The sequence below is a fragment of the Sinocyclocheilus rhinocerous genome, unplaced genomic scaffold (assembly GCF_001515625.1).
Source record: "Sinocyclocheilus rhinocerous isolate Xijiao unplaced genomic scaffold, SAMN03320098_v1.1 scaffold1413, whole genome shotgun sequence".
Lineage (NCBI taxonomy): Eukaryota > Metazoa > Chordata > Actinopteri > Cypriniformes > Cyprinidae > Sinocyclocheilus > Sinocyclocheilus rhinocerous.
The window spans coordinates 1,024,624-1,046,018 of record NW_015639297.1 but is presented as its reverse complement, the minus strand read 5'-3'; the positions used below and the strand labels follow the sequence as shown (position 1 = coordinate 1,046,018).

Here is a 21,395-nt window from a genome sequence, read left to right as displayed (position 1 = left end):
TGGCAGTGACTTATCGCTGCCCTCTGGTGGAAATTTAAAGCAACAGCCTTTTAAAGCTTCCTTACATATAGAAAAATGTGCCTAAAAAACAAGCATGCAATTTCTCCTTAATAAATATAATTCACGTAATGATATATTAACATAACTTAATATATTCAACGTGCAAGTCCTTTTTAAAAGTCTTTTTGACACAGCAGAAGGTCACATGTCCCATCATGCTCGTGTGGATGTCTTGAAATGGAGGAAGGTCCAGAACTTTGTAGAGTTGAAGATTCGGCTCCTGGCTGTCATTTGTGGTTTACTGATGACCCTGTGATCCTGTTTGGACGGCATCTGGTATTCAGATATCCACCCTTCTCCATTCATGTCCTCCGTGGACACAGATCTGCCCGATGAGATTTCCACCAGGCATATGGGATCCCTGTTTGTCTGAAGATGCTCCTCACATTCAATGCTCCACAGAGTAGATTCGCAAAACATCTAAGGAAAGAATAAAAATGTATTTGCACTGCTGTATGTGCAGGATATGTACTCTTTTAACCACTAGGTGGCAATGTGTTGCAAGCTAATAGTTCTAGGTGGCGCTCGGCGGCTGAGAAACCTAATCAAACTGTATTAAAAATGTAAAAACAAAGTACAATCGTTCCGATCTATTGATTTAAGCAACTGGCAACCGAAAAATAAACGGAACAGCCGCACAAGCTTCTTTATAAAAATTAGTAAAATGAGTTTTAAAAATACTTATTCAGTTATCGCTGACTACAATGATTGGGCCAACGTAACGTACACAGCGCAGAGAATATAACAAGTCACAAGTGACACCACTGTTAACTTTCTTATTAAAAAATATATTTAAATGAGACTGGCACATTTTAATAGACACTGAATTGAAAGCACACAGCGAATATTTCAGGTTAATCCGTTTTTATCAATTATACAAAAAGCAGCTTCGCTAGTAAAAACAACTTATATTCAGACAGCTGTTTCAGGGCCAAATATAATATATGTTTTAAAAAAAAATAGAAATAGACTGTCGTTTGCGATTTATTTAGACTATCGCGAACTAACCGATGACAAAATGCCAAGTAGGCAGCTCTCTGGGTTATAAAAAGAATCATTTTGCTTAATTCCACTGACCTACTTTAAGAACTTTGCATTTGGTAGTGGACGCCTTCGCTATTTGCATAAAAAGGAAAAGAACAGAAGCTTGAAAAAACAACCACAGCTTACCTTGATTTCGTCTTCTTGATTTCGCCTCGTTTGTCTCAGTCAATGTTTATCTGCCGTTAGCACATGCAGCTTTTAAACGAGATTTTACTGCACCTGTATGTAGATTCCCAACACAATTAACCGTAAAAAGGTGGAATAGAAAGTCCAAAGGTCTTCTGTAAACTCTTAAACGTGTCTTCTTGGTGCTTTCTCAAGGCTATGCCCTAACTTGCTCCAGTGCAGTGACTGACACACTCAAGCACTAGCAGCGGCTTTTATTGCAGTTTTTACTCGAGGAGTTTCCACGGAAGTTTCCCTGAACTTCCAAATATCTCAGATTCTTCTTCTATTATCCTCCTCATTTCCAAGATGAAAAAAATCACTTAAACACCTGCAATAATATTTTTCTGACATAAAATGTTTAGATGTACTGTGTATATATAAATAGAAACATAGGCTATAGGCTAGAGTAACATTCTATCGTGACAGATATTGGCTACAAAGACATTTCAGGTCAACATTGTACAACCAAAACAAAATCTGATATTATTTCTAGCAAAAGACCAGTGACCAATCAATAGGTTATAAGTATAGCCTTACAACAAAATTGTTGCAGATAATATATAAATATATAGCCTAAATAAAAAAAATAAATCAGTGACGTTTGGAATGAGGAGGTTTAAGACAATTAAATTAACATGTCCAAACATAGTAGATAGCTAATAATGTGTTATGTTCCCTCATATCAAAATATAATTGTTGCCATCTTGTTTATAAGACTGGTTATGCACTGTACTTTCCATCACAAACAACATATTCTGCTCGTGGTGGATAAAGTGAAAGAGAAAGTATTTTAAACACAACAACACTGTAAGACTACGGTTAAGACAGGTCATGATTTTTCTCCAAAAAAAAAAAAAAAAAACGAGCATCAAAAGATCGACTGAAACATTTAATTCATGCTCTGTCTATTTAACAGGTTTAACGGGTTAGAGTATCAAAGAGAACATGTATTGCACATGAAGTTGGCATATATTTGCAAACTTTGAACAATAACATGCATCCCTGTTCCCCTTGAGTGGGCTGTGAGGTCTTTATGTTTGGATGTGTGTATGTGTGCATGCATTAATGTATGTAAAAGAGTATGGTTGAGTGGGAGTGTCTGCATATGTAGATGGTTGGATGAGACTACATAATCTACACACCACAATTTAAAGAGCATCTTCTGCTCAGTGTGGATAATATACAGAGTACAACTTTGGAAATGGTATGTGCAAAACTGTGTGTGTGTGTGTGTGTGTGTGTGTGTAAATATAGATAGATTTTATTTTATATTATTTTTAGATTTTTTTATTTTATTTTATTGAACATTTTTCATTAAACATTTAAATGTAAATGTAAAAGGTAAATGCTTTCTCTAGTATACATTGTATTTCAGCACTTTTCTGTTTTTCTCACAGTACGGCTTTATTAATACGTGTCTGAAGTCACTGGTCATTGAAAGGTTTGGAGAAGAGACATGGGAAAATTTGAGGTGTGTATAACACATGTAATGTTTAAAGAAATCATGGATGGTTTTGTGGTTTGTTTCAACTAAATGAAATCGTTCCCAGATTAATGGCTGGTGTCCAGGAGACATTTATGACATATGAAATCTACGACGATGTCATCACTCTTAGTTTAGTGCAAGAGGCTTGTAAAATGCTGGGTGAGTATCATTTTGTACTTTGTAGTACAAATCACAGGATGCCAATGTACCCTGTATCTGCAAGACATTTTTAGATCTGAATGTATTTATTTGCCCTTGGGTTTATGTCTGTTTGCGTGTGTACTTCCTTTAATGGTTGGTTAGGGACTTTGTTTAATTCATCAGAATGTTTCACTTCTTTAAAAGGCCTGGTTTTGTTTGGATCCACATTTGAATGTCTGTCATTGTATGAAGCGTTGAGGAAAAAAGACAGAGAGAGTAGACTGTGAAAGCCTCAAAGTTATCTCGTATTCACAATGTCCTTGGGGACTTGCAGACATTGATCAAAGTATCTGAGAGAGTGCTAACAATGTCCCTGCTGAGAATAGTCCGCTGGGCATCACGACGGTTGATGTCCTAACCTGTCCTCCAATCTGTCCCTGAGAGTGAGTGGACAAGGACAGGTGTGAATCTCTGAGTGGGTCACACACCTGAACTCCACTCAGCTGGTCTCAAAACAACCTGGGTGCAATTAAAATTGTAAAGAGAAATTGAATTGCAGTCTTACTGGAATAGTTCAGCCAAAAATTATGAATTTTGCCGAATTTGCTGAAAAAGTACTCGCCGTCAGGTCATCCAAAATGTAGATGAGTTTGTTTCTTCATTCGAACAGATTTGGAGAAATGTAGCAGGATATCACTTGCTCACCGATGGATCCTCTGCAGTAAATGGGTGCCGTCAGAGTCCAAACAGCTGATAAAAACATCTCAATAATCCACAAGTAATCCACACGACAGCAGTCCATCAGTTAACACCTTGTGAAGCAAAAAGTGTGATTTATAATAAACAATTCCATCAGACACGAGTCCTTACTCCATTATATTGCTTTCTACTCCAGTTCAAAAGTTGTCTTGTCTGAATCAGGAGAGAAATATGCACAGATCAAATGCCGTTTACAAGTGAAAACAGTTCTAAACAAATGCTTTGGTGGTTTTGGATGTGAAAGGACAATGGGACTTTTTCACTGGAGGAAGCTTTATTATACACTATGGACTCATATTTTGGTCAGAAGCAATGGTTCTTAGTTAACATGCCTTACTGATGGATTTATTTCTTACAAACACATTTCACTTTACAAAATGTTAATTGGTCTGCTTTATTTTTTGTGATGTTTTTATCAACTGTTTGGACTCTCATTCTGACGGCACCCATTCACTGGCCTGAGTCAGGAGGGGCTCTGAGCTACTCCTTTAACGTAATTTCTGTGCTTTGAAACTTGAATATTGTTTTATTTGTCTTCTAGATGTCTCCTCCGAGGTGATTTTGAAGCTTTTCGGAGAGTACTTTTTCAGCTTTTGTAAGATGTCCGGATATGACACTATGCTGCGAACACTCGGTGGAAACCTGGTGGAATTCATTGAAAATCTTGATGCTTTACACAGTTATTTGGCATTATCTTATGAGGTCAGAATACTTTTAATGCTCCTTAAAATTTCACATTGTCTCTTTGTAATCCTAAAGACATCCATCAGGCAAATGTTTACATAGAAAAACAATAAAAATGCAGTGCTGTGGAACACGAAATGTGGATTGATTCTTACATGATAAAATCATCACATACAATGGTGTTATATTAAAAATTAATCCTAGACCAAGTGTAGTTAACACTTTTGATGTTATACTTGCTACAGATTTTACAATGACATTTGGCTTAGTGTCGGCTTAGTTTTTTGTTTGCAGAGTACATATGAAATATGGAACTATGAACTTTATTGTGGTTTGTAACATGACACGCCTTTTTTAGGCCATGAATGCTCCGTCCTTTCGTGTGGAGCGGATGGATGATGGCCGAATTCTCCTTCACTATTACTCAGATAGGAAAGGGTTGCATCACATCGTGCCAGGTGAGAGTTTCAACGTAATCACAACATCATAACGTTTCAAAACATACCTAAAATTTCCAAAATATTTTGCTGATATAAATGCAAAAGTATATACATAAATATACACTGTGTAATATACATTTGACATCAATATTTAATTTAAGGTCACATACATTTGAAATTTACTTTCAATCTGAAAACATTTCCTTAGGCTGCACTGTTTACAACATATATTTAAATATATATTTACACCACACATTTTAGCTCTATGCTCTATTTGCTATACATTTGCACATTTAGCAATTACTGTTTTGTTTTCATAACCATCGGACAGGTATTATCGAGGCTGTGGCAAAGGATTTCTTTGACAGTGAGGTTACGATGACCATTCTAAACCAGTCAGAAGAGGATGAGCGCACTGGAAAGAAGGAACATGTGGTTTTCCACATGGTACAGAAGGAAAAGGTGACCAAAAGAAAGGCTCAACCAAGACAGAAAGGCAGCACTGAGGAAATACAGGCTGAGAAAGAGGTGTGTAAGTCCCCACTGACAGGAAGACATTGCAGAGCATAAGGGACTGTCATGCGTTTCTGTAAATTTTACTTTGGCACCATCATTTTCAACACTTTCATTTTGTATGAGAGACATCATGAATGTTTAAGTAGGTCTAGACACTCAACTGTCTGTCGTCTTTGTATTTCTGAAATTATAACTAACGTGAGAAAGTTTGTAACTATGACAACTGCTATATCAACAGGACAAGGAAGAGACAATGAAGAGAATGATGGCCAGGTATGCCTGCCTGCAGCTGTGTCCAAGGAAACGATCTACATGGGAGATTGTGAGGAGCATTGTCATGTTGGGCCAAGGTTTGACAGCTTTTTTCATAGCTGCTGTTTTTGCCTTTGACTGTGCCACTACATAGCACATGCTAATTATTTACAAGAAAATTATGTAGATGTGTTTAATTATTAAAAATAGATTTTATAAAAAATCGAAAAGTAATACATACATTACCTAAAACGAGTAACCTAGATAATGTTACTAACTAAATTTTTCACCGTGCAGTCTGTAATCATAACGGACTACAATTTGTAAGTAATCTACGGGTCTGAATACTTTCCGTACCCACTGTATATTTGTGTGTGTGTGTGTGTGTGTGTCTGTATACAGGTTCAAAGAATCCCAGATTTTCAGTGTGCTTTTTACAACCCCATTGTAACATAAAATGTACCTATTTTGACATATTATTCAAATATTTCCTGAGTTAATAGGTTTTATATTGGTGTCTTTCTTAATTAAGGCAATCTGCGACAATCGTTCACTCCCAGCTACCCAAAAAGACTTTGGATTGAAGAACAAGCCTTCTGTAATGCTTTTCCCTTTCACATTGTTTTTGATCAAGATGTAAGTATAACTCTGTATTTCTTTTCATTAACAGATGTCAAATATGAAAGTACCGGTACATCAAAACACAGTCATTTTGAACATTTTGAACAATTTCTTGTCTTTTTAGCTGGTGGTGAAGCAAACAGGTGTCAACATTCAGAAGTTCGTTCCCGGACTGCAGACCGCAGGTATCCGTCTGGATGAGTACTTTACCATCGTTCACCCAGAGGTCATCTTCAACATCCAGAGCATCAAGAAGTTCATCAACAGCCAATTTGTGCTGAAAACCAGGAGGGAAATGTTACCGGAGATCCACCAAAACCAGTCCACACTCAAACTGAGAGGTATTTTATCCATAGAGATTTATTACACTTGATATTTATGCCATTTTGTAATTATCTGCATGGGCACATTCTGGTTTAATCAAGTTCTTTTGTGTTGATTCCAAAATGTTTTTTAATTTCTTGTGTAAAATAAGTCTTCATTTAATTTCAGCAACTCTTTCGCATAATTTTGTATATCTCATATCATTTGATAATTTATTTGCAATGTGTATGTGTGTTTTAGGACAGATGATGTGGATGGAGTCACTCAACTGCATGATCTATCTGTGCTCTCCTAAGCTACGAAGCCTCCAGGAACTGGAGGAGAGGGGTCTCCATCTGGCCGACATCGCCCAGCACGACACCACACGAGATCTGATCCTGCTCAACCAGCAGAGGTTGGCGGAGATCGAGCTCTCCAATCAGCTAGAAAGGAAGAAGGAGGAGTTGAGAATCCTCTCACGCAATTTAGAGATTGAAAAGCAGAAATCAGAAAAGCTTCTTTATGCCATGCTGCCGACACACGTTGCCAACCTGCTTAAAGAGGGCAAAAGGGTAGAGGCAGGTGATGAAACCAGAGGAACTACCAACAGAACATTATTATACTTGTCATTATTCATGCTTTACATGGATCACACTCTTTCTGTTACTCTTTCAGGTGAGTTCAAAGTGTGCACCATCCTTTTTAGTGATGTGGTCACATTCACTAACATCTGCGCAGCCTGTGAACCTATTCAAATAGTCAACATGCTCAACGCCATGTACTCCAGATTTGATCGACTTACAAACATCCACAATGTCTATAAGGTGTGTAGGATGGCGCTATCTATCTATCTATCTATCTATCTATCTATCTATCTATCTATCTATCTATCTATCTATCTAACTGCTATATCAACAGGACAAGGAGGAGACAATGAAGAGGATGAAGGCCAGGTATGCCAGCCTGCAGTTGTGTCCAAGGAAACGATCTCCATGGGAGATTGTGAGGAGCATTGTCATGCTGGGCCAAGGTTTGACAGATATTCATAGCTGCTGTTTTTGCCTTTGACTTTGACTTTCCTCCAGGTTCAAAAAAATCTCGGATTATCAGTGTGCTTTTTACGACCCCACTGTAACGTAAAATTTTCCTATTTTGGCATGGTTAATGGGTTTTACATTTGTGTCTTTCTTGATTAAGGCAATCTGCGACAATCATTCACTCCCAGCTACCCAAAAAGACTGGATTGAAGAACAAGCCTTCTGTAATGCTTTTACCTTTCACATTGTTTTTGATCAAGGTGTAAGTAACTATAACTTTGTATTTATTTTGATTAAAAAAAAAATTCTAATGTTAAAGTACATTAAAACACATTGAGCCATTTTGAACCTTTTTAACAATTTCTTGTATTTTTAGCTGCTGGTGAAGCAAACAGGTGTCAACATTCAGAAGTTTGTTCCCGGACTGCTGACGGCAGGTATCCATCTGGATGAGTACTTCACCATTGTTCACCCAGAGGTCATCTTCAACATCCAGAGCCTCAAGAAGTTCATCAACAGCCAATTTGTGCTGAAAACCAGGAGGGAAATGTTACCGGAGATCCACCAAAACCAGTCCACACTCAAACTGAGAGGTATTTTATCCATAGAGATTTATTACACTTGATATTTATGCCATTTTGTAATTATCTGCATGGGCACATTCTGGTTTAATCAAGTTCTTTTGTGTTGATTCCAAAATGTTTTTTAATTTCTTGTGTAAAATAAGTCTTCATTTAATTTCAGCAACTCTTTCGCATAATTTTGTATATCTCATATCATTTGATAATTTATTTGCAATGTGTATGTGTGTTTTAGGACAGATGATGTGGATGGAGTCACTCAACTGCATGATCTATCTGTGCTCTCCTAAGCTACGAAGCCTCCAGGAACTGGAGGAGAGGGGTCTCCATCTGGCCGACATCGCCCAGCACGACACCACACGAGATCTGATCCTGCTCAACCAGCAGAGGTTGGCGGAGATCGAGCTCTCCAATCAGCTAGAAAGGAAGAAGGAGGAGTTGAGAATCCTCTCACGCAATTTAGAGATTGAAAAGCAGAAATCAGAAAAGCTTCTTTATGCCATGCTGCCGACACACGTTGCCAACCTGCTTAAAGAGGGCAAAAGGGTAGAGGCAGGTGATGAAACCAGAGGAACTACCAACAGAACATTATTATACTTGTCATTATTCATGCTTTACATGGATCACACTCTTTCTGTTACTCTTTCAGGTGAGTTCAAAGTGTGCACCATCCTTTTTAGTGATGTGGTCACATTCACTAACATCTGCGCAGCCTGTGAACCTATTCAAATAGTCAACATGCTCAACGCCATGTACTCCAGATTTGATCGACTTACAAACATCCACAATGTCTATAAGGTGTGTAGGATGGCGCTATCTATCTATCTATCTATCTATCTATCTATCTATCTATCTATCTATCTATCAAATAAATACAAATATAAAATATAAAAAATAAAAAATAAAAAAACTATATATTTGCTATAAATATGTATCATTTATTATATGAATGTAATATATAAGTATATACAGAGCTGGGTAGTAAATGATTACATGTAATCTGGATTACATAATCAGATTCCAAAAATCATATTAGAGTATATTACATTTTATAATGCTCATACTCAGATTAGTCACTTTTTATGGATTACATGATTACATGTTATTCACACAATGGCAGTAAATCATTCATAATTTATTGATTGACCCCTGATTCTTTTTCTTTTTTAAATTTTACTCTCTGAAAATCCTACTGTGTCATACCATTTAGCTTGCATTATATTCACAATATAAAATGGTCACGTAAATGTAATGTAAATAAATTTGGAAACTATGCTTCTAAATTTGGGTGAAAAGAGCAAACTCTTTTGACATGAGATATTTACTTGAAATATCCCTGAGAAAGTTAATATTTCAATAATTTAACAAAACATTTGCTTGTTTACGGTTCAGTGTCTCTAAATGGTCACACTGAATGCAGGTAAACAAATTAAATATTTCTATTTTTAGTGTTTACATTTTTTAATAATATATTTTACATTTTTATGATTTAATAATTATTAGCTTTTTATCAACTCACAAGCCCACTGTAGTTCTTGAATTAAGCCCAGTTTGGGAAATCCTAGTTTAATGAATTTATGTTGAATGATGTTGATATCAAAAAATGGAATATATTTTCTTTGTCTTTGATTTTTTTTTTTATATCAGTATGGTATGTTTAATTGTAAGTTTAAAACAAGTTAGATAGAAAATAGTCTAAAAGTAATCTTAGAAAGTTGTCAGAATACATTACCTAAAATGACTAATACTAACTACAGTTTTCATTATGTAATTTTTAAGTCATCTACACAGCTCTGTATATGTATATATATATATGTGTGTGTGTGTGTGTGTGTGTGTGTGTGTATAAAATGAAATGGGAAATTATGAGGAAAACCTTCACAATTATTCACTTGCAAGTAATTAAAGTGGAAAATGATATTGTCTCACAACAGGTGGAAACTATAGGTGATGCTTACATGGTGGTTGGTGGTGTGCCCGTTCCTACAGACACTCATGCAGAGCGGGTGGCAAACTTTGCCCTCGGTATGAGAATTGCTGCGAGAGAAGTAATCAGCCCTATCACAGGACAGCCCATACAGGTGTTGTTTATACAGTTCGCTCTATGTAAATATAAGCTCTGTGTGCTCTTTTATCATATGATTTGCCAAATGAATTGGTTTATTGTCAATCTAGATCAGAGTAGGCCTGCACACCGGTTCAGTTTTGGCAGGTGTTGTAGGTGACAAAATGCCACGCTATTGCTTGTTTGGAGACACGGTCAATACAGCCTCTCGGATGGAGAGCCATGGAGTTCCTGATCACATACACCTGAGCCCCTTCACATACAGGTTTGTGTTCTTTTGAACTTTTTATTCATTAAAGAATAAAAATGTATGGATTGTATATATATATACTGTATATATATAGTTTCAACATTGATAATAAGATTAGAATGATTTCTGAAGAATCATGTGACACTGAAGACTGGAGTAATAACTGCTGAAAATTCAGCTTTGCCATCACAGGAATAAATTATATTTAATTTAATACATTTATTGATAGAAAAAAATATTTTAAATTGTAATGATATTTCACAGTATTTTAGATCGATTAAATGCAGTCTTTGTGAGCATAAGAGACATGTGGGGTCTTGTCTTGATAAGTTCTGTGGGTTGAGCCACTGACATACTTGAGCTAAATCCAGATCTAAGAAAAGCCCTAAACAGAACTCATCACTTCCTGTCCACAGTGTGTTAAAGGACAAAGGAATCTTTGAGATCGCTGAGAGGGGTGAGATTGAGGTGAAAGGCAAAGGCCTGATGAGAACATTCTTCTTGCTGAAGAACCTCCAAAAGAGCGATGAACAGATCATGGGCTTGGTCGATGGAGAGACGTGTGTGTACCAGGAAGACCCAGAGGACGTGACAGATGCCCAAAACGGTGAGAAAACTCTTTACATGTTAAAACTTGTAAATATATACTGTGTGTATATATATATATATATAATTTTTTTTCTCCTCAGTAACAGCTTTGTTTTGCCTTTTATGCTCACCATGGCTGCATTTATTTGATCAAAAATACAGAAAAATAAAGTAGCTAGTATTGTGCAATATTGTGTCATCTATTTTGATATTCCTGTGATGGAAAATCTGAATTTTGAGCAACCATTACTCCAGTCTTCAGTGTCACATGATCCTTCAGAAATCATTCTAATGTGTTGATTTGGTGCTCAAGAAACATTACATTAGTATCAATGTTGAAATCAGTTGTGCTGCTTAATATTTAGTCACTGTATTTACATATATGATTTTGTTGAAACTATCATTTGCACAGAAGTAAGTCCTGAAGACACAGACGGTGGGCAGAAAGAGGAAGAGAAAAAGGAGTTAGAAGTTGAAAACCCGAAAAATCACATATCATCACCATCTCTCTGTCCAGGCAAAATCTCCCCCGATCATTTAATCCAGTTCGATGTAACGCCAGCATACGAAAGCCCCACTGACTTCAAACATCTACACAATGGTCTTCATTCAGACAGCATTAGTACTAAGTTCTGCTCGATACTTTAGTCCAACATCACTGAATTAAACCCAATTTTAAGAAGATTGAATTTCAGAGGGCCAGTAACACAAATCAACAGCTGTAATCTAAAACTTTCAGTACCATGTGCTCTGTGCAGTGTATAATGACTGTTTTTCCCAGCTCTACAAGAAACAGTGGGGGATTTCTACTTTGTGGACACAGATTTGTCATCTGGGAAAGGCAAGTCTCTACACCGATTCCCAGTGCTCTGCGTGCAGCCTGGCTTCATTAGCACCTGCTGGTTGCCCGCTGGTGATGGCCAGCAGTAGAACCACCCCTGGAGAAAACTAATCTCCCTCTGGAGAAATTAATCACATATTATAGACTGTTTTCATGTGGAAATCAGATGGCAAACACAGATGACCAGAGGTAGATAAACATATGGTTGCTGTATAGCGATCAAATTTTCGTTTGAGGTCATTTGCAGTCTGTTAAGCAACATGGGAACTAATTATTCACTGTGCCCAAAAACATGTAATCTGCTTTCCTCTCAAATAAAAATATGACTGCATGAAAATGTTTCATTTGTATTATTAATTCTCCCGACAACACGATTACAGAGAATATCTAATTGAAAAAATAAAAAAGTTGAACTCATACTTACGAAACCTACTAGAGATAAATAGCTTTTTAATCTCCCCCCCATACATTACAGTGATTAAACAACTTTCTGAGGTAAAAGCTAGTTACATATAAAAATTAATATGTAAATGTGTTTTGCATGATAAATTAGTAAACAACACTGAATGCCCAGTGAGTAAAAAAAAAAGTCAAGTCATCATGGACTGCATGAAAGTATTTCATTTGTATTATTAATTCTCTTTGCCTCAGTGTTCGATAAAACATGATTACAGAGATTAATATATAAAAAAAACACCCTCATATTTATGAAACCCAGTTAGATTTTTGGAGATTAAAGAAATAATTATCTTGCTACAGCATTTTAATCATTTTTTCCAAACATTACAATAATTAAAGGATCAAATTCCTCTATGCGAATAATTAAGGCAAAAACAATTTGGGCTAGTGACATACAAAAATAAATAAATGTATTCTGCAGCATAAACTAATGAACAACATTGCATGCCGAGTGAATAAAAAACCAAACTGTCAAAGTTAATGTCAGCACGTATGCACAACCCCCTGGCACAGCAACAAAAACCTTTTCATCAAGGTTCCCATTTAACAAAGGCAACTGCACAGCACGTTAGAAATCCAGTACAAACATCTTCAACTCTTCACTGAAGGGATACAGCAATAATTATTTATGACAAATGAAAAAAAAGAAAAACATCTTAGCATCAAGGCAAATGAAGTATAAACATTCAAATCAGACTACTGTTTTCTTCATAATCTGTTTTTATAAAGTGCCACCGAATTCTTCTTCATCAGGAAATACAACAATACTTTGTAAAATCCATCTACTGTATATAACGGTGCAATCTATGACTGCATAGCAGTACGAGTTTTCCTTTTATTCCCCATCTCATAAGCCGTCTCGCGTGGTTCAGAGGGAAAGGTCAGATTCCGGAGTGTCAGTTTCCGACAGGAACTTTGTGCTCGTTCCAACTTCTTCTGGGATACTTGGAGTGGAGTCACCATTAATGTTGGCTCTGTGGAACATCAAGCCTGTGAAAAACACAAGAGGCGCAGGGATTTTTTTATGCTGGATACTTTTTTATGCTGGACATATTATTAGGGCCACAAGAATTTCAAAAAAGAAAGAATTTCAGAAAGATTCAGTGACTGCTCAAGCAACAAAGTTTGGTGCAAACTAAGCGTTTAGGTTACTCAGGAATCAAATTTGATCTGTGTGTGGGCACAGCGTCAGATACAAGTGTGTGTGTGTGTGTGTGTGTCTGCGTGACTCACGCTCCGTCTCCTCGGCCCCTCTGTCGCTGTGAGCTTCTGTATCAGAGCATGTCTGTGTCCGCCTCTGGGAGGACTTCTGCAACGCCATGCTCTCTTTTGGCAAGCTTGACCTTGAAGGAAAACAGCACCTGTATTTATAGGCACTCAGAAAATAACCGCATAAGCTGTATGGACCAAAAACAAGAAGTCTGTGTGTAAACAGTGTAAACCTTGTGTAAACCTTTTGTACCTTTCATAATTGTAGGTGCCAGGATGGCTGATTGAGCGCTTCATCTATACAATAAGCAAAAAAAAAAAAAAAGAGAGAGAGAAAAATGGGTTACATTGAATAATCAAGTGCCAGACCAGTGGTGTTATTGTTAAAGAAAACTAAAAATATTAAAATTATTTTTGTTGAACTACAGCCAAAATAAATTAGATGAAAAAAAATATTAGAAACATTGCCTTGGCAATTCATTGAAATAAAGTAATTTTGAGGTAAAGTACCAAAATTACTAAAACTAAAATGAAAATGGAAAAAAATACATATAAAAGCTAATTCTAAATATTGATAAATACTATAATAGTATTTTATATAAATAATACTAAAATAACATATCATACATTTTACTAGTAAGTGAGTGAGCAAAGAATATGTCCAAGTCATATTTATCAACAAAATCATAAAATAAACAACAATACATTATACAAAGAAAAAGAGGCTTTAGCTTTTTGTGATATTTTCCTCCAATTCCCATTACCGTGATGTAAAAAATATTCTCATTACAATAATGTGAACAAAAACAAAATAATTATAATTATTTGAGATACTCAGAATTTGGGGTGAAAATGTACTTAATTATTTGATTCATTCATTTAATTGTCATGAAAATAATGCACAATGTAAAGAGTCAAAAACAAGCTACATATCCTTTATGTTAAATATAAGTTTTTCATTTTTTCCATTTATTTTGGGGTCAAACATGACTTGGGTATGGCTTTGTAAAATTCACCCAAATAACTTGCCATAAAAAAATGCCATACAAACTAATAGAAATAGGAACTACGAATAAAAATAGAAAATTGTATGTGATTTATGCTTGTGTCTTTACCCGAGACATTTGGACGGGAGAGGGGGACACGGGGGACATTATGGAATCAGACGGACTGGATTGCAACATATCAGTCTTAAACTTGGAATTAGCAATTTTCATACATTCTTCCAGTGTTTTGATGAAGGTTTCACAGGTGGCACTCAGTAATGAGGACGCCTCATTCCTCGTCTGGGGAAGAAAACAGCAGAAAATACAACGATTTGGTTTAAAAGAGTTGATTACTATGATGATAACCTTTTTATATCACACCCACCCAACTGCAATAATTGCAATGATTACTGTGGTTTGAAAGAAAAACAGCTAACCTCAGTGCTGGCCACCGTCGACTCTCCTTCCTGTTCCACTGACTCCTGAATAGTATGCACTTGCTGCATTAGTAAGTCACAGTACAGGCGCAGCTCTGACATCTTGGTTTTCAGGGATTCTGTGGTTTCTGTTAACTCTGCAAAAACCCATTAGGAGAGGAAATGCAACTGTTAATGGGCCTTGATACTGCTTAGCAGTCAAGATTACTGATGCGCAACTAGGAAACATGAATTCAGTATATGAAAGCCTTTTGTCTCCGACGTGAATTTCCCACTGGACTTCAATACAGTGTGTGTGTGTACATATATATATATATATATATATGTATATACATATTTTATTACATCTGGGTACTTACATATTATTGTCTTTATCAGCATATCATTCTATTCTAAAAATATAATGATAATACAATATCAAATATGATTTATTTAAAGGGATAGTTCACCCCAAAATTCTGTCATTAATTACTCATCCTCATGTCATTCCAAACCTGTAAGACCTCTGTTCATCTTCGGAACACAAATTAAGATATTTAATGAAATCCAAGAGCTTTCTGACCCTGCATAGACAGCAACACAGCTACCGCGTTCAAGGCCCAGAAAGGTAATAAGGAGATCGTTAAAATAGTCCATGTGACTTCAGTGGTTCAACCATAGTTTTATGAAGCTACGAGAATATCTTTTGTGCACAAAGAAAACAAAAATAACGACTTTATTCAACAATTCATTTTCTTCTCTGTCAGAATTCAATGTGTGTTCATGAGAGTACCACGACACATGCATGTGCATTCCTCTGTTTGTAAACAAGGCGCAGCGCATCCGAGTTCTACATCAGAACGCCGGCTCCTGCATTGTGGTATTCTTGTGAAAGCATGTCGAAGACTGACACGGAAGAGAAGAAATTGTTGAATAAAGTCGTTATTTTTGTTTTTTTTGAGCACAAAAAATATTCTCGTAGCTTCATAAAACTATGGTTGAACCACTGAAGTCACATGGACTATTTTAACGATGTCCTTACTACCTTTCTGGGCCTTGAACACTGTAGATGCTTTGCTGTCTATGGAGGGTTAGACGGCTCTCGGATTTCATCAAAAATATCTTAATTTGTGTTCTGAAGATGAACGAAGATCTTACAGGTTTGAAACGACATGAGGATGAGTAATTAATTATATAATTTTCATTTTTGGGTGAACTAACCCTTTAAATCTATATTTTTACATTTGATTAAATGATTGTTTTTTACTTGTGTGTGTGTACATACATACATGTTAAGAAAATATCAAGATAAATAATGCTTAAGATATTAATGTGTATATAAATATTATTTTTCTTTTTTAATCGTAATAATAAATCAAAATGTGTATTATTTTGATAGTAATGATTATTTTGTTAACAATATTAATAATATTACTACCAATAATAATTATTTTTTATTATTATTATTATTAGCCTATTAGTTTATCAACATCTGTGGAGAATCAATAACATTTATGAAAATATTGGTATTTTAAAGTGTACCAAAATATTTGACTGTGTTTTTAGTCTTGTGCTATGACAAGAAGGCAAAAGAGAATAATAAAAAAACAAGAATATGACCAGAGAGCAAACTGTTAAGAGAAGCCCACCCCTCTCTTTTTTGGTTCTAGTGTCAATGAGTCCAGCTTTGGAGCTTCCCAGAGCCACCAGCCACTTCTGCCTCTCCGCTGCATTCACTGCCTTCACGTAAAAATGCTGCTCTCCTGGTATGATCAGCTCCAGACGCGTGTTGTCAGTTGGGTGAACTGGAGCAAACACAAGGAAGTCAAAAATGACATAAGAATAACCAGTTTAATTTGTCATAAGTATGGAAGATTTTGCAGATAAGATACACAATCTCAAATCTCACCTTTAATTTCACATACTGACATCTTAATACTGCCTTTGCTACCTTTGCACACGTCATCTTGTGAATCATAGTATGAAATAATGCCATTGTCCAGCACAAACCACCTTGGCTGCCATCCTGTCATAAAACAAAGTATCATCAGATGACAAAACGCATTCAAAATGAAACTTTCTGAACTTGAAGTATCGTAACATCACATGACACGACGGGACGTTTGACACATGAGCTATATTACTCTCACTCAACATGGACATTTCGAAAGCATAGGGTATTTTAGAAAAGAAGCAATGCAAAAAACAATACAGTACAAAAGAACAAAGTTGCATGCATCCGCAGCTCTCTCTCTCTCTCTCTGTCATATAAGTTAACGTTACAGACATCATGAGACAGATCTTGCAGGGCTGTCTGACTGCAGCTCAAGTGTCTATATGTCAGTTTGTCAGTGCCATTCACTCTTACCTGTCATATAGTTTGTCCATTTGTAAAGCACGCCTTCCATTATTCTCCAAGCAGAAAACCCAGTGAAAAACACTTGAAAGCAGCTTTAACAGAGCTTGCACCAGGCAGCTGCTTGTTTGCCCCCTTTTACAAGCTAATAAGCATGCTAGCATGCTCCAGGCTAACTCAAAGATCCCCAGCTACTCATCATTATGTCAAAAGAACGGGCGGATCGTAAGGACACGGAAAAATAAACATTCGCTTTCACGGTCATTTCTGTGGAGACGGCGTGCCGCACATGCTGGGAGATTCTGCTAAAGGAAGACGGCGCAAGATTGGGGATGAGATCACTGTTTACAGACTGAACCGGAAGAGGCGTTTATTTAGAGATTCTTCGCTGCCTAGCCACTCCACTCTAATATGGAAACACTGCAAAGTAAAATGTCTTGCAAATGATTGTGTTGTGTAAACATAGGCGTATTATTATTATTATTATTACTGTATTATTATTATTGTTGTTGTCTATTTTTACAATATACAGATACAGAAGATTGTGTTGCTAGTGAGATTGGGTTTTAGTGAAAATAGTGAGAATATTATATATTACAAAACAATATATTATAGTATATTAAATATAGAAAATAGTATATGAATTCAATGTATATAATTTCATTACATTACATATAAAGACACATTTAGTTCCATCTGTGACTGTGACCAAAATTTACTAATTTAATTTTTTTTACTAATTTTTTTAAAACGACTGAAAAATCATATTTGAAACACACACACACACACACACACACACACACACACACATTTAAAAAGGTCATTTTAAGACAATACAACCTATAATATAATTAATGTTTATCATAGGTATACGGTTGTGTCTAGAAGGGATACAGCTGCGGCCGGAAACAAACAATAACAAAAAAATTTTACCTACCCCTTACAATAATGCAAAAACAGTAATTATTATTGTACAGCGTGACAAAAAAAAAGCGCTATATTGATGTGCGCATGCCCAGTAGCCGCGGCTTATGCTGCGTTCACGCCATATCGTAATTACCGTAATTTCGAGATGACAGCACGTGACGTTCTACTCGGAGCTGTTCCATACAGTCAATGAGCTGTTCACGTCCTCGGAATGATGTTTTTCTATGGCAACACTATATCAACGCCTAAACAGAGCCTGCGGTGGATGTGGTCAGGTGGTACAGCGGTCACGTGGTACAAGTCAGAGCTCTCAGAAAACTCAAAGAAGCTGACGAGTAACACGTGACACCTCAACGCGGAAATACATGTAAAGCGGACGGTTTCTGTCATATTAGAAACTTCTTGGTCACACTTCCTAGAGCCCAGCGTAAATAAGCTGATTAGTCGGGGGAGATGGCCGGAGAAACAGAAGATGAGATCCCTGGTAAATATTATGTGCTGCATTAGTGATCAAAAGTGTAAACTGTTTTGTTATTTTCAGTTGCGACACGTGTGTTTCTTTAACTCTGTTGGCTGTTTATGGTTAGCCTACAGGCTATATAACGGTGCTACATAGTGGAAGCGAATGATGTACTGATGTAAACATGTCTTAACTGCTTTTATGCCCTGCTAATACTATATTTATCAGGGTTTATAAGTGTAAATGGCTGTTTGTGTTTTGTATTTTATTCACTGAACACTCTGTCCCGCTCTTTCATTGACGCCTGTGGCTACCTGTCGCCAAGGCAACCACGCCATGTGGTCACGCCTCTCTTTCTCTCTCTCTTTTGCTCTCTCTCCCTGTTCTATGAAGTAAACAATTAATTTTAACCATATGAATGTGTGTATATATACAAAGAACCAGAAACTTCAACTAAATATTATACAAATTACTACTTGTTTACAGCGCTATATGGTGTAAAACTGTATGCTTCGTGATAAAAACAGCTTGTTTTTGATAACAACAGTCATAAAACACCAAGATGGCGACATTAAATTGGTCTGTCTGCATTTGTTCTATTTTTTTTTTAGAATCCGGAGCCGTTTTCACTTTTGGAAAGAGTAAATTCGCAGATAATGCCCCCAGTAAATTCTGGTTAAAAAATGATGTACCTTTGAGAATTGCCTGTGGAGATGAGCACACAGCACTGGTGACAGGTGTGATTTATGATTTTAGTGGTGGATATTGGTAAATATAGTCTTATTCCATCATTTTGTTAATTCATCCTGTCGCTATTCCTATTGTGTTTAGAAAATGGGAAGCTGTTTATGTTTGGCAGCAATAACTGGGGACAGCTGGGCCTTGGAACAAAAGCCACTGTGAATAAACCCACTTGTGTGAAAGGTAGGACAGACTGTCAGTCCAAGAGAGTGTTTTCTGCCATCCACAGCTGATAAATCACTTACGCAGACACATTTCCCATGCTGTCATTTACATTTAGCTGTTTGGGTATGATATTTGTCAGATAATAAGGATGAGTGATTTTGAATTATTCAGCAATAATATATTGTTTGACACACAAAATTACATGTTGCTAAGTAGCTGTAAGAAAATGAGAGATCTTTTCAAGACAAAGCCATAGATTGTCTTAATCGCAATCTGGAGTGGTCCATAATCTGCATTAATCTGGAAAACAGAGAGAAGTGCAATTTTTCAATATTTTAGCAAAGTAACTTGTTAAAAATAAATAAATAATCAAATATATATATATCATTTTATTTTTTGTTTAGGTTGTATAAATGTGTTTAGCAAGAATGAATTGCATTCAACATTATTCTGACATTCTCTGACTATATTTGTTTTCTTAAAGCCCTAAAATCAGAGCGGGTGAAGCTTGCAGCCTGTGGAAGAACTCACACACTTGTTTATACATGTAAGTTTTATTGCAAACATGATAGAATAGTCGCTTTATGCTTTTGAGTCTAGTACATCAGTGCCTTTTTTAAAAAGTTGTAATGTGTTCTCTCTTTCGTCTTAATTATTTACACATTTTATTATTTATTTACGTATTCCATTAGTCGAGCCAGAAGTTGACACAGCAAACCAAGGCGAACCACTGAAATAAACAGAGCAGTGTTTTGAAAGGGCCACAGGGCAACATAGGGGAACTCTCTGGGAATTAACAAGAGGGTTTTAAGAAAATGGGTTTTAATATGGAAAAATGGGTTTTTTATATTAATCGTGATTAATCGCATCCAAGTTTTTGTTTACATAATGTATGTGTGTGTACTGTGTATATTTATTATGTATATATAAATACACACACATGCATGTATATATTTCAGAGAAATGTTATTTTTATATATTAAATGTATTTATGATATAAATTATATGAATATAAATATAGACATGTAAATACATGTAAATATTTTCCAAATATATACTGTATGTGTGTGTATTTATATATACATAATAAATATACACAGAACACGCACATATATTGTGCAAACAAAAACTTTTCTTTTGGAAGCGATTAATCACAATTAATCGTTTGACAGCACTAGTATATATATATATATATATATATACACAGAATTATTTGATGAATAGAAAGTTTAAAACAACAGCATTTATTTGCAATAGAAATCTTTTGTAACATTATAAATATTTGTCACTTTTGATCAGTTTAATACATCCTTGCTGAATAAAATTAATTAATTTCTTTCAAAAAATTCTTCTGACACCAAATAGTGCTAAATACTTGCAAATTTATTGATGTATCCTTACCTAAAATAGTTGTTTTCTTTACTGAGCAGCCCGTGGTAACCTGTATGCCTCTGGAGGGAATAATGAAGGACAGCTCGGTCTGGGTGACTGTGATGACAGAACTTCCTTCCACCTGGTGGACTTCTTCAGCAAACATGGACCGGTCAAAATACTTATTTTCCAAATATATACTGTATGTGTGTGTATTTATATATACATAATAAATATACACAGAACACGCACATATATTGTGCAAACAAAAACTTTTCTTTTGGAAGCGATTAATCACAATTAATCGTTTGACAGCACTAGTTGTGATATATTATTACATACTAAAATAACTGTTTTCTATTGTAATATATTCTTGTGATGGCATGTTGAATTTTCAGCAGCCATTACTCCATTGCTTCATTGTCACATGATCCTTCAGAAATCATTCTAATATATTGATTTGGTGCTA

General features: G+C 35.9%; 3 protein-coding genes across 3 annotated transcripts in view; 2 read left to right on the top strand and 1 right to left on the bottom strand.

The window, feature by feature from the left end:
* The first annotated feature begins 1,994 nt into the window (after nt 1–1,994).
* Nucleotides 1,995–12,123, top strand: gucy1b2 (guanylate cyclase 1, soluble, beta 2). Its single transcript, XM_016566784.1, has 15 exons — nt 1,995–2,057; nt 2,670–2,743; nt 2,823–2,917; nt 4,200–4,360; nt 4,701–4,800; nt 5,114–5,310; nt 5,537–5,648; nt 6,083–6,186; nt 6,296–6,512; nt 6,736–7,056; nt 7,150–7,298; nt 10,027–10,173; nt 10,268–10,422; nt 10,824–11,014; nt 11,408–12,123. Exons 1-15 carry the CDS (start codon nt 1,995–1,997, stop codon nt 11,641–11,643), a joined length of 2,322 nt encoding a protein of 773 aa, XP_016422270.1. The 3' UTR covers nt 11,644–12,123.
* A 255-nt stretch (nt 12,124–12,378) lies between these two features.
* Nucleotides 12,379–17,660, bottom strand: plekha3 (pleckstrin homology domain containing, family A (phosphoinositide binding specific) member 3). The gene is made up of 8 exons (XM_016566794.1): nt 17,275–17,660; nt 16,816–16,932; nt 16,556–16,711; nt 14,928–15,064; nt 14,620–14,790; nt 13,758–13,801; nt 13,529–13,638; nt 12,379–13,285 (listed from the first exon to the last, which is right to left on the bottom strand). Exons 1-8 carry the CDS (start codon nt 17,312–17,314, stop codon nt 13,164–13,166), a joined length of 897 nt encoding a protein of 298 aa, XP_016422280.1. The 5' UTR covers nt 17,315–17,660; the 3' UTR covers nt 12,379–13,163.
* An 853-nt stretch (nt 17,661–18,513) lies between these two features.
* Nucleotides 18,514–21,395, top strand: part of LOC107751156 (X-linked retinitis pigmentosa GTPase regulator-like) — a 12,749-nt gene continuing 9,867 nt past the window's right edge. Inside the window, exons 1-5 of the mRNA XM_016566783.1 lie at nt 18,514–18,673; nt 19,261–19,386; nt 19,481–19,573; nt 20,040–20,102; nt 20,986–21,128. Coding sequence (XP_016422269.1) covers nt 18,643–18,673; nt 19,261–19,386; nt 19,481–19,573; nt 20,040–20,102; nt 20,986–21,128 — 456 coding nt within the window. The 5' untranslated portion in view covers nt 18,514–18,642. The remainder of the gene's footprint in view (nt 18,674–19,260; nt 19,387–19,480; nt 19,574–20,039; nt 20,103–20,985; nt 21,129–21,395) is intronic.